This window comes from Plecotus auritus, assembly GCF_963455305.1.
Source record: "Plecotus auritus genome assembly, chromosome: 12".
NCBI lineage: Eukaryota > Metazoa > Chordata > Mammalia > Chiroptera > Vespertilionidae > Plecotus > Plecotus auritus.
The window spans coordinates 16380073-16392927 of record NC_137778.1 but is presented as its reverse complement, the minus strand read 5'-3'; the positions used below and the strand labels follow the sequence as shown (position 1 = coordinate 16392927).

The 12855-nt window shown below is 39.7% G+C and overlaps 1 protein-coding gene across 1 annotated transcript in view; it reads right to left on the bottom strand.

Moving 5' to 3' along the window:
• Nucleotides 1-12855, bottom strand: part of CENPF (centromere protein F) — a 54191-nt gene that overhangs the window by 38620 nt on the left and 2716 nt on the right. Inside the window, exons 2-7 of the mRNA XM_080648249.1 lie at nucleotides 10391-10592; nucleotides 9457-9653; nucleotides 7289-7410; nucleotides 6359-6450; nucleotides 4611-4902; nucleotides 3278-3480 (exon numbers count right to left, since the gene is read on the bottom strand). Of these exons, the coding sequence (XP_080504375.1) occupies nucleotides 3278-3480; nucleotides 4611-4902; nucleotides 6359-6450; nucleotides 7289-7410; nucleotides 9457-9653; nucleotides 10391-10552 (1068 nt within the window). The 5' untranslated portion in view covers nucleotides 10553-10592. The remainder of the gene's footprint in view (nucleotides 1-3277; nucleotides 3481-4610; nucleotides 4903-6358; nucleotides 6451-7288; nucleotides 7411-9456; nucleotides 9654-10390; nucleotides 10593-12855) is intronic.

Below are 12855 nucleotides of genomic sequence, written 5' to 3'. Positions count from 1 at the left end.
ACTGGAGATACAGGAGTAAACAATTCCGATAAAAATCATTGCCCACATGGTCCAAAATGTTGATGGTTGACAATCATGGGAAAACCCCCCACACTTGGCAGGCATTGTAGAGGACTGAACCCTTGGCGCCCTCTGCTGGCCCTCCTTCAATCTGCAACTCATTCCATTAAAGTTTCTCAGAAGCAGTAATTTTTTCTTACTAGAAGCAGTACGTTAAAAAAGAGCTTTCAGGAGATATTTATATTTTATGTAAAAATTTTTAAATGGCATTCTCATGCACAATCCATGTAAGAGTAGCTTACCACTAGATGTCATGAATGTTCCATAATATTCTAAAATAGTGTCCAGAACTCAAGTCCATGAAAATATGCAGCACATGAAACTAGCACTCAGAGCTCTGGGCCTGTGTTTTATCTCTAAAATGTGGGTGCTCAACTCCGGGTTTGCTATGAGCCCCAACACTTTGTTTCTACATGATTTCAACAGCTTTATATGCCACCCGGTTCACAAATACTTGGAAAAGAAGCATACCAGAAAAAGCATATGTTCACTAAAACTGAAGAACATGGTATTGAACTTGGTTAATTAGCTCCATTTTATTTAATAGGTAATTCTAAGGTTAGATTCAGGGGAAAGCATAAACAATGCATAATTTGATTTCAGCAACATATCTGACAAGGTCATATTGTCCTTAGAGGCAAGCTGGAGAGAGGTAGACTGAATTTTCAGTCAGGTGGATTGTAGCTCACGGGAAAATGGAACCCAGGAAGCACAGAACAAACAAGTCTTAACCTGGAGGGACAACTCATAGAAAGAAAGTCAGAGCTGTGTTCTCAGCACTCAGCACTGTCCAGTCAAATATTTCAATCATGACCTGGTAGAAGACACTACATCAGATGTGTCAGATGGAACAAGGATTCAGTGATCTTATTACACGAAAACCAACAGCACAGAATGCGAAAGGGCAAGTGTAATTCTTATATATGTGAAGGCCTGAACTGGCAGAAATGCAACCGAAAATGAGCTTAATTGAAAAAGAACTCTATACAACAAAAATCATTACGAATATTAATATAATTCACACGTGCCAAGTACTATGCTAAAGCCTTTATGAAAATTACTTCAATAATAACAATCCTATGACACAGGCATTTTTAACACCATTTTATTGATTAGACAACTGAGGCTCAGAAGTTAATTAAATAGCTCCAAAAGCAATACAACTGAGATGTCGCAGGGCCAGAACTCAAATCCAAGTCTTTCTAACTTAAAAAACCAACTCAAGACTGCACAAAGAGAATACATATAAGGATCAAGGCAGGCTATGGTCCCATTGACCCTCCACTTTACCTTCATAAAACTAATCAATATTTATCAAGAATTTCTCTGTGCCAGGTCCTGCACTACGAGAATATCCAAAAATGAACCTAGACTACCACTTCCAAGAAGACAGAACAGATGTACACTTCCCTATTTTTCCCATCAAGAACAACTAAAAACCATGTTTAGTAAAACAGACATAAGAATGCTCTAGCCCTGACTGGTTTTGCTCAGTGGATAGAGCGTCGGCCTGCAGACTGAAGGGTCCCAGGTTCAATTCCGGTCAAGGGCATGTACCTTGGTTGCGGGCACATCCCCAGTAGGTGGTGTGCAGGAAGGCAACTGATCGATGTTTCTCTCTCATCGATGTTTCTAACTCTCCCTCTCCCTTCCTCTCTGTAAAAAAAATTAATAAAACATATTAAAAAAAGAAAAAAAAAGAATGCTCTAAAAGGAGAGAAGACTGATTGATTGGGGACCTTGGGACCCAAGGGAAAAACATGTTGGTGATGAGAGAAAATAACTTCAGTCAACCCAGAATCATATACCCTGAGGCTGTATTTTCTAGGAATGAGGAGGAAACCAAGACATCCTCAGAGAAAGGCAGAGTAAAACAACCCATGGCCAAACAGACCAACATTAAAAAATTGTTTTAAAAAGTTGTCTAAACAAAAAGGAAATGATGAAAGAAGGACATGTGAAAGGAACCAGAAAAGAGGACGGGAAGCAACAATATTGGTAGATATAAAAGGCTTCCTTCCCTTCTCTTTAGTTTTCTAAGTTATTTGACAGTTGAAGGGAAAAACAAATTTTTTTGTTAATCCTCACCCAATAATTTTTTTTTTTTTTTTTTTTTTTTTTGGAGAGTGGACGGGAATGGGGGAAGACAGAGAGAAACATCCCTATGACAGAAACATCCATGTGACCAGGCCAGGGATGGAGCCTACAAATAAGGTATGTGCCCTTGACTGGAATCTAACCTGAGACCCTTCAGTCTGACTGCCAGCACTCTATCCACTGAACCAAACCAGCTAGGGCTGAAGCAAAACTTATAACACTGTCAGATATGGTTCTAAATATATGTAGAGAAAACACTTAAAATTACACAAAAGTGGGGTGAGATAAAAGGATGAAAGGACAAGCATTTCAAGAGTATTCCAAGAGGAGAGTATGTGAAGCGGAAAGACACTGGGCCCAGATAAAGATTACGTCCAGGAGACATCAAATAAGGCAGGTGGTTCTATAAGGTAATTCATTTTTCTCTACACTCGTCCCCATATACCACACTACCTGTGATTTCTATATTGAGGATACATCCCCCATTAGGATGAAGCTCCACAGGACAATGATTTTTGTCTAATTTCTCACTGCTCCATCCTCAAGTCTAGATCAATGGCTGACATAGGTAGGCAGTCTATAAATACTTGTCAAATGAGTGAGTGAATGAATGAATAATAGAAAAAAACAGGTTGGGGCCAAAGCAACGAACACCCCCTCAACACACCACCACAAAAAAAAAAAGAAAAAAAAAAGCAACCCTCAAATAACAGGCCTTAATTGGAGCTTTGGGAGTAAATGGATACTGGATCCCAAGAGTGGTTCAATTACATTCTATCATAATTCCTAAATGTCATTCAAAGCTCCATTTCTTTAAGTCTCTTATATGGGCCAGGCTGTGGCAGATATTGTGTTTACATAATCTTATTCTTCACCCTCTGAGATGCAAGAGAGAAGTGACTGCCTCAAGGCCCTCAGCTGGGAAAACAGACAGTCCAGAACTGAGCCCTGATATACCCAACTCTAAAAGAACTTACTACTTCAAGGGCATCGATACTGCCTGGAATTTATTAATAAGGTTCATTTTATCATTTATTTCATAATTTAAGTGTAAAGTGTGCTTCCCAAATAATTGCATAAAAAGTGGAGATTTTTCAGTAACTCATGAGCAGTCACGTACCTTTGCGGAGGCTTGGTCGTACTGTGCTGTTGTTCTCACTAGTTCATCCCTATTTTTATTCAAAACTTTCTCCTTTTCATTTAATTCCACCTTTGCTTTCTCCAGTTGGAGCTGCAGTTCTTGCCATTTATTCACTTGGCCTTTCATTTCTTTTTCTTGTCCTTGTAGACGTAGTTCCAACTCACCAATCTTGCCCCTTAGCTCTTAAATCACAAACAAAACCCATACTTCAATTAACATATACTTTTCACAAAAAAACTTACAATTCAATTCAGAATTTATCATTTATGTCACTCTGCTCTGAAATCTTTGGTGAGACAAACATAAGTCAATTCAATTCACATTAAACACAGAAGCTACTTTCATTGGATTTAATTTCAGTGGTTAGTCTCTATTATTTATATTAAATAACCTATAGAAAGCAGGAGAAACAAATTTTCTTCTTATCACAGAGAAACTTGGGAAAGAAAATGCTTTTCTAAAATTGTGAATATTACCTGATCGAGCCTGCAAAAAGTGCATCACATATAACAACACCCTTACTATAAATTACCACCTGGTTTTACACACTGGCAGACTAATATGTGTTCTGTGCCCATATCAATGCAAATAAGTGATAAAGAGTGAAAAATTCACCCTTCCATATCCTGGGGTAGCTTTACCTCCACTAAAGATCAAGACAGTGTGAGCATCCTATACAGCCAAAATTAACAATCATTTTTTCTCATTTTCCCCCCACATACACACACTATTGGTTCCAATGGCACTGGCAGTGTGACAGCTCTCACCAGTGAACACTGACGGTGATTTTCAATATATCACAGCCCTGGAAATTATCGTAGTCTGCAGAGAAGATTCCAAACCACCACCTGGTACCCTTGGCTGTCAGCTGCAGCGTGGTGCAGCCGCCAAGGTTACAGGTTTGCTCCCATATGGACAAGCTGGCAGCACAGAGCAAAGCTGTTCTGCAGACACATGCCACACCTCTGGCCCAAACTGGCCAGAACACAGGCTGTTCCATGGGGCACAAAAGGCACCAGATGAGAAGCGTGGGGAGTGTCGACTGCAACCAACCTACTCACCCGGCTTCTGGAAAGACAATCAAAGCCATTCATCCTACTTTTGAAGGCTTCAGGGGCCCAGCTTTTTAGTACAAATCAAGATACACTCCAAACTGATATCTTTTCTCATTATCGAAAAGACAGTATTTAACATCATCAGACTGGGATGCTCACCACTGATGTGTCTAACGAAACACATGAGCACTTTCTCAGACCAACAATGTCTGGAATCACCTCTAAAATTATCTCAAGAAAATTTAAACTTAATTTACCTTGATTCTGGGCTTTTAATTGATCCAAAAGATGAGAATTGCTAGAATTATCACAGAAGCTGCTTTTAGCATCTCCTTTCCCTGCTTGCAAAGTTGATCTACTCGGAGTCACCTCTTGTTCCCCAGAGAAGTGAGATGCAGAGAAATCTCTCCTACTCGGGGTTTGTAGAGCATTAGAAGAAAGACGACTTGGGGTCTTTTCTTGTTGCCATGAGAACACAGATGACGAGGCCTGGTGTCGGGCAATGTCCCGGTGATTCATGGTGTTTTGTGGAATAGCCTGGCTTGCTTTCTGTTAAGATAGAAACTCTTTAGAGCCCTTTAGAAATCAATATTCAAGACTACTTATTTTCAAATAGAACATAAAGTCATGCCAAGAGGTTAGCATCTCCACTGGGTACCAAGGAAGAACATTCATCAAGTCAAGGGAACCATTAAGCTCCAATACCCAGTGAGATTTTCTAATGGTCAGACCAGCACTAAAGGGTTAAGCCAGTGCTATTTCACATGAGCTCAGTTTTTGTATTTAGCTTACATCCCTCAAATACTCTATTAAACACATGAGTATTCACTGCAATTTTGAATTCTGAAATTTGATTTTTTTTCCCCCTGTCCTTGGTCATACCCACTCTCCCTATCATCCGCAGTAGCTTTACACAAAGAGAATCAAAATTAACCTAAAAAACTTTAAAGAATCTAACTTTCCTGAAAATGTCCTATAAGATATTTTACATTATATAATAGGCATCTATGAATTTTCCTAATGCTTTGGATTTTTTGGTTCTTCTTTCAGACTCTACTCTGACATGGCTGTAGATGCTACATTTCATTCTTTATAGCAAGTGCTTTTCTTGCCACAGCGAGAGGTTTAATGTTTATGGAGACTCCCACTCCTCCACAGAATAGCTGGGAATCACGGGCAGAATTGATAACAATGAATGAACTGGATAACAAAGCATATGATATTTCTAGGATAAATCATAGATTAATAATTATTCATCTTCATAAGCAATGCAGTTGTCACAAATGAAAATTCTGGTGACTCCAAAACAAGTGTTAAAGGTACAAAAAGAATTACAATTGTTAAGTCTCTATTAAGAACTTTTGATCCTCAATATTTAAGGTATCTACTTATAAAATTGTCATTCAACTATCTGCAAAATTGTGGTATCTTATCAAGTTCTTATGTTTAGCAGAAATACAATACACTATTAAGTGCCAAAATGTACTTTTTAAAGAAATAATATCACATGAGCAAAAATGGTGAAGGAAAATTCTACATACCAGGTATTTTAGAGTAAGTCCCTAAACTAGAAGCAAGGGTTTCTAAAATATGCATTTTTTTTTATTTTGTTGACATTAAGCAAATCTCTCTATCCACCTCTCTCTGCTCATAAGCCATTTCCTCCAGGTGACAACGCCAGTGTCGGAAGAACTGGTCCTGCCCTCTCTAAACATGATTCTTATCATTAGACCTTAATAGGGAAATAAACATACTGTATTGCTAGTTTCTATGGCATTCGGTGAACATTTAACATTTAGAGATAATGCAATCTCCCACTCTATCTTATTCACTCTTTATCTTTTAAATTAAGAAATATCATAACCAGTGAGGAAGGAACTTATTTTCTTGGTGTAAGAAAAATGTACCAGCTCTATGCAAAGCAGATTTTTCTAACCTCGTTCTAGCCTGTACCAAAGTACTTTCTTGACTGCATACTCTGTTATAAGGCTCATTCTTGACTTACTTTTGCCTGCCAGGCTTTCACTTCTGCCTCTAATCTTTTTCGTTCTTCAACTTCTTTATTATATTTTTCTTTTAGATCTTCATATTTGGAACCTAAACACACACAAGGAGATAACAGTTTTATTTTGATCATTGATTCCGTGAAGGAATTCTCAGATCAATAATGAATGCAATAGATAGCTGAGAAATGACTACCTTAGTACACCAGAAAGAACAGTTCAGTTTGGGCAACAGATACTGATCAAATTACTCAAGTATCAAAATCCATGGAAACACAGGTGCTTTGAATATTCTGAAACTGAATTACTTTTGAAACACACCATAGAAGGATAAAGTGAAAAGTGTAAGCCAGTCAACAAGTCTGCCACCTGAATGTGTTTCTGCAGAAATTTAGAAGAAGCTGGCAATAGTGGACATTGAGGTCATTACGTTCCCTGAAAATGGGAGCTTCCTTTAAAGCTTCCCTATAATTAGTGCTAACAACTTGGTGGAATTCCTGTTAGTAAAAGGAATTTTAAGCCCTGGCCAGCGTGGCTCAGGTGGGTCGGAGCATTGTCTTGCACACTGAAAGGTGGCAGGTTTGATTCCCTTTCAGGGCACGTACCTGGGTTGTGGGTTTGATCCCTGGTCAGGGCATAAGGGAGGCAACTGATCGATGTTTCTCTCACATCAATGTTTCTCTCTCTCTCAAATAAATAAAAGGCATATCCTCAGGTGAAGAAAAAGAAATGTTTAAGTAAAAAAGCATAAACTCTTATTAACCTAATGTCTCAATATAGTTCAACAGATAAACAAATGTATGTTATAGCAAGTAGTTGCATTTTTTTAATGCCCAAATAGAAATTTAATTCAAAGTTGAACTAACTCATATCTTAGGCAGAACTGAAATCTCAATAAGAGAACTATTTATAGGAAGGGAAAAAATCCTTACCGCTACAATACTGGCTTGGTGTTAGTGGAGTCGTGAACATTTTTTGTGGTGTATTGCATGGATTCAGAGAGACATCTGCAGACTGTGCAGCTTGCTGGCTTCTTTCAAGTTCAGATTTACACCTGTTAGAAAAGGACCCAAGAGGATGCCAAATCAGAGCGAAAGCTACAGAAAGCCAACACCATACATTCCCAGAGAGCAATAACCTGACAAAACCCACCCTAAGAATTCTAAACTCTTCATTTACCCAAGACATTTAATTAACCCGGCTTATGACAGACACACAAACTCAGACTAGTTAGGGAACAGAAATATAAACCAATAAATACAATGTCATAAAGGCTATCATGAAGATCTGTAATATCCACTATATAGTAAAAGCAAGAAGTGGGAGGCTGGGGATATATTCCAAGAAAATTTTATATTTGAAGTCTAGGGATATAAAGAACCCGGAACTTCAGAAACATAGAAAACTGGTATCCCTGAAGCATGGGCTGAAATCACAAAACTGGATGGTATATGTTATTAAGGCATGACAAAAGCATAGTAGATGTGATATATGTCATATGCTTAGGACATTTTTAAAACAGATATAAGAATCAAGTTAACATAATGCATAAATATATGACTGAAAACAGTTACAAAGAAATGGGAAAGTAAAGCTATATATTGTATATATGTACAAAATATCCTACCACTTCAGTTCTGAGCAACTTTCAGAATCAAGCAACCTAAGTGAAAAGATGATTCGATTCTGGCAAGTCTCTAATGTCTCTGATTTTAGCTTAACATAGAAACATAATGAACATCCTATTAGGATGGCCAGCGATGTGCACCATTCTTTTTGCCATTGGCGCATTCCTCAAAGCAGAGGGTGAAGAAAGTGCCTCGGTGCCCTAGCTCCCCCAGCCTCAACTTCAACCTGGGAAGAAGCAATGTAAGAGCTGGAAATGACTGTTCAGCAAATCAGATCTCAGATTCGAACTCTCAGTAGGTATTAACAGGACTGTTCAATAGAAATGTTCCATTCACATAAAAAAAAAAAAAAGGGAACGAGAAATAAGTGAATTTCACCTCAATATTTAACTTGATGTTTTCTAGACTGTCATTTCAACTTGTAATCAATAAATTGTTAATAAGGTTTTTTATATTTTCTTACTAAATCTTCAGAACCTGGAGCACATTTCAGTTTTCACTAACCACACTTCAAGAGTTAAAGAGCCACATGTAGCAGTGGCTACCATATTGGACAGTGGAGGTGTATCTACAGACCACCTAACGTGTCACAAGGTTGGTAATAATTCCAGAGATGAATTTTCAAAAACTTGAAAAATCGGTGTTTCTTTTCCCTCTCAAATTCACATCTTACCCCCTTTTCCCTTTCCTTTCATTAAAGAACAAAGAGTTTGTTTTAAATATTAAATAAAAGTATATCCTATTATTTTTATAAACCTTTGTTTCTTCTTTTTCTTAGGGAGAGAACAAAAACCACCACCACCAAAAGCCCTCAATGAAGATGTTTCCTTAAGTTTAACTACACAAGATTGCCAATAGTCAACAATTTTCAATCAACATTTCAAACTTAACATGTTTGAGATGTTCCTGAAACATGTGTGGATATTGATGGAGAAATTAAGTTCCTGCCCTGCACTTGAAGGTTACCAGTGAGAATTTAAACACTGTACTCAATAGTTCTTATAGTCTAGTTTTTATACTTTTAACAGTTTCTAGATTATAGAAAACTATACTCTTAATAGTTGTGATAGTCCAGCCAGCATGGCTCAGTGGTTTAGCATTGACCCATGAACCAGGAGGTCAAGGTTCAATTCCCAGTCAGTGCACTGTTTGGGTTGCACACTAGGCTTAACCCCAAGAGGGGGTGTGCAGAAGACGGCCGATCAATGATTCTCTCATTGATGTTTCTCTCTCCCTCTCCCTTCCTCTTTGAAATCAATAAAAATATATTTTTTCAAATGAAGTGAGCAACCATTTAATGAATTTAAATAGTACTGAGCTATGCAATGATAGGACTGAAGTATATAAGAACCAATTTTCCTTAGATCATGGTTTTTTTTTCCACTGGGAAAAATAATTGCATCACTGAAGGAAAGAGAAATGCATCTGATAAATACACACAGACATCCATATAAAAACCATTAAAAAATTACCTTTTAAGTTCCTGTTCCAGTTTCTCTATTTGTTTCTTGCTTGAACTCAGCTGTCCCTCTTGGAAATTCATTTGTGACTCCTTGACTTGAAGTTCATGAGAAATCTTCTGCTTAGCCTTCTCCAGGTTTTCACAGATTTCCATCAGGCTTTGATTCTCCCTTTTCAGGTTTGTGCCCTCTGTTTTTTCATTCTCAACCTAACGGGGATTATTTAAAAGGAAAGAGGTCTCTTACTTCGTGAACTTGCTGGGTATGATTTGTAAATCTGAGCTTAACACTGACAACTCATTTTCTGAGACAGGGCTGCAATAATCCAGTGGCAATGCTTGATGAATGCAGATATTTAAAAGACCTCCATTTAAAGCCTCTAGAGAGAAAAGTTCTACAAAGTTATGCATTACATTACCTTTGGTCAGGGCTACATGTACCCATCCTAGAAAAAGCTTTAGTACGCTTTCAAGAATTAAAACAACAAAAATAAGCCCTATACATCTTCCTTAGCAACTCATTTTCAAAATTGACTGCTAAAATCCGTTATTCTAAGAAACTGGAAAATTATCCCACTGGCAAAAACGTTTTAGAAGCAATAACTGTATCACCACTTTGCTGGTTAGTGGAGATAAGAAAGAGGGACTGTTTAAGTTTTCATTTACTAGCCCTGAAGAGACAGGTCTGGGAATATCAAGTTGAAAAGCCCACTCTGAAAAAGTGGTTGCTATTTGGACCACAAAGTGTTCTATCCTGTCCCCCCTAAATATAAGCAGGTAAGCAGAAACGAGGATAGAGGATGGAGAAAAACGAGGTAATTGAAATTAAAATGACTCTAAAAAGGAGAGGAGTCATTACCACCTAAAGATATAGCAAAATCATTTTGCTCTAAACAAACAGGCCAAGATGAAACAATGCATCCACAGAATGAGTGCCGTCAGGGTACCTTCTGCTTTTGTTTCTGCAACGCAGCCTCCAGGGTTTCCAGCTGAAACTGCCTCTGCTGCCTTTCTTTCTTCAGTTTGTCCAGCTGTCCTTCGAGCTCTTGGATTTTCTGAAGAGCTCTTGTGGGCAGGCCTTCTTTCCATTCTTCCAAAGCCCAGCTCATTTTGACTCCTTTCTTTGTTATTCAAACATCTGTAAGTGAACTGAAGAGAAGAACCAGGCTGCTGGTCTAACTATAGATAGGAAAAGGATACTTAAAATCTCAGAGATTAATGAGTCTACAGAACCACTCCTAAGAATCAAGTTTGAAACCTTCTCACTGCAAAAGATGACAAAGCAAAACATCTGTCTTTCCCGTCCTCTGAAGGTGATTACCAATAACCTGATGGTGAAGCACGTTGTATGCTTGTTTGGCATCCCCTTGCTTTCTGTTTTTATTTCTCTTTTTTGACTTCTTAAGATTGCTACCTGCTTTCTACTGCTGTTTGTTTCCATTATACAAAATATGAATATTTTGCCATAATGTTTTGGGTGAAGTGGGTCCTACAAGCAAATAAAATACACAAGTTATTTTGTAAACGCTCTTTTCTCCCCTCTTCATGCGATCAATTCTCACTCCCTCTTTGTCCCTCTTCCCCTGGGAGATCCACAACTTGGTCATAGTTTCTCATGACACAGGTACCTCCCTCACTTCCCAGTTCTCATTTGTTGAATTAATGTTATGAGTGGCAAAGCTGTTACTACATGTTAGTACTAGAACCACTGCAAAATGCAGTCAAGTCATGCTGCACACAGACCTTGACTAGGAAACAGTGACCTTGGGCATGTCATTTAACTTGCTCTGTGCTGTGGTTTTTCTCCTTTGCAAAATGGGGATAATCATGATGGCAACTTCTAGCAGGCGTCCTCATACTACGGCCCGCGGGCCACATGCGGCCTGCCGAGGACATTTATCCGGCCCGCCGGGTGCCGTTGCCTGTCCTGCTTAGCAGCCGACTCGTCCCCGGCCCGCAGTACGTATAGGAATTTGTTCATAGTTTTTTTTTTAAACTATAGTCCGGCCCTCCAACGGTCTGAGGGTCAGTGAACTGGCCCCCTGTTTAAAAAGTTTGAGGACCGAGAGAAACCAAGATGGCGGCATAGGTAAGCACCTAAACTGCTGCCCTGCACAACATTTTCAAAACTACAACTAAAAGACAGAACGGACACCATCCAGAACCACAGGAAAGCTGGCTGAGTGGAAATTCTACAATTAGAAGGAAAGAGGAAAGCTCACGGAGAAGGAGCAGCCAAGGGCTGAGGTACGGAGACACACGTGCGCAGAGAGGAAGGGCGGCGGAGTGCCTGGCTGGCTTTCTCTGGCGGGAAGGGGAAGGAAGCCCCCGACTGCACGGAACCCCAGTTCCGACTGCACTGAACCTCAGTTGTGGGCGAAACTCTGTGGACCCAGGCTCATACAGGGGGAGTTTGGACTATCAGGTAGAGAGAAAGGCACACGGAGACTCGGAGACTCAGGGGAGCCGCGGTGGGGAGGGGTCTGGAGGCGCGAGTGCGCACAAAGACTGACTGCGGAGGTTACCACATGCATTCCCTAGCGAAAGGGAGTCGAAAGCTCCTGACTGCACTGAACCCCAGTTCCGACTGCACTGAACCGCAGTTCTGGGCGAGCCCCTGGGGACCCACGCTCTTACGGGGGAAATCTGGACTGTAAGGCGGAAACTCGGGAACCGCGGAAGGCAGAGGTCTGGAGACTCACGCACAAGGGCAGGGCTGATGGGAAGCCAAGACTGTCTGCTCCGCCCTGAGACTCCACCCCTTCCAAGCTGAGCACAGAGGTTATTGCAATCTGGCAAGTCTAATCCTATAAGGCTGTCTCTAGCACCGAACTTCTCCCAGTGTAGACACAGCTGATCCTCACAGCCAACTGGCCTGCAGGTCAATTCCTCCCAGTGATACCAACAACAATCAAGACTTAACTACAACAAGGCTGTACACACAGTCCACAAAGGGGTGCATCAAGAGTGTCCACCTCAGGTTAACTGGGGAGGCCGACCCACTGGGCCACATAGGAAACCTAGCACACAAAGCTACCCTACCAACTCAAGGAAGCAGTGAAAAATGGGGAGACGAAGAAACAGATCACAAACAAAAGAAATGGAGGAAAACAAACGACTGGATATAGAATTCAAAACCACGGTTATAAGGCTTTTCAAGAATATCCTAGAAAAGGCCGATAAATATAACGAGACCCTCGAAGATATGAAAAAGAACCAACTAGAAATTAAACATACACTGACTGAAATAAAAAATATTATACAGAGTCCCAACAGCAGACTAGAGGAACGCAAGAATCAAGTCAAAGATTTGAAATAAAAAGAAGCAAAAAACACTCAACTGGAAAAGCAAAAAGAAAAAAGAATTCAAAAAGTTGAAGATAGTGTAAGAAGACTCTGGGACAACTTCAAG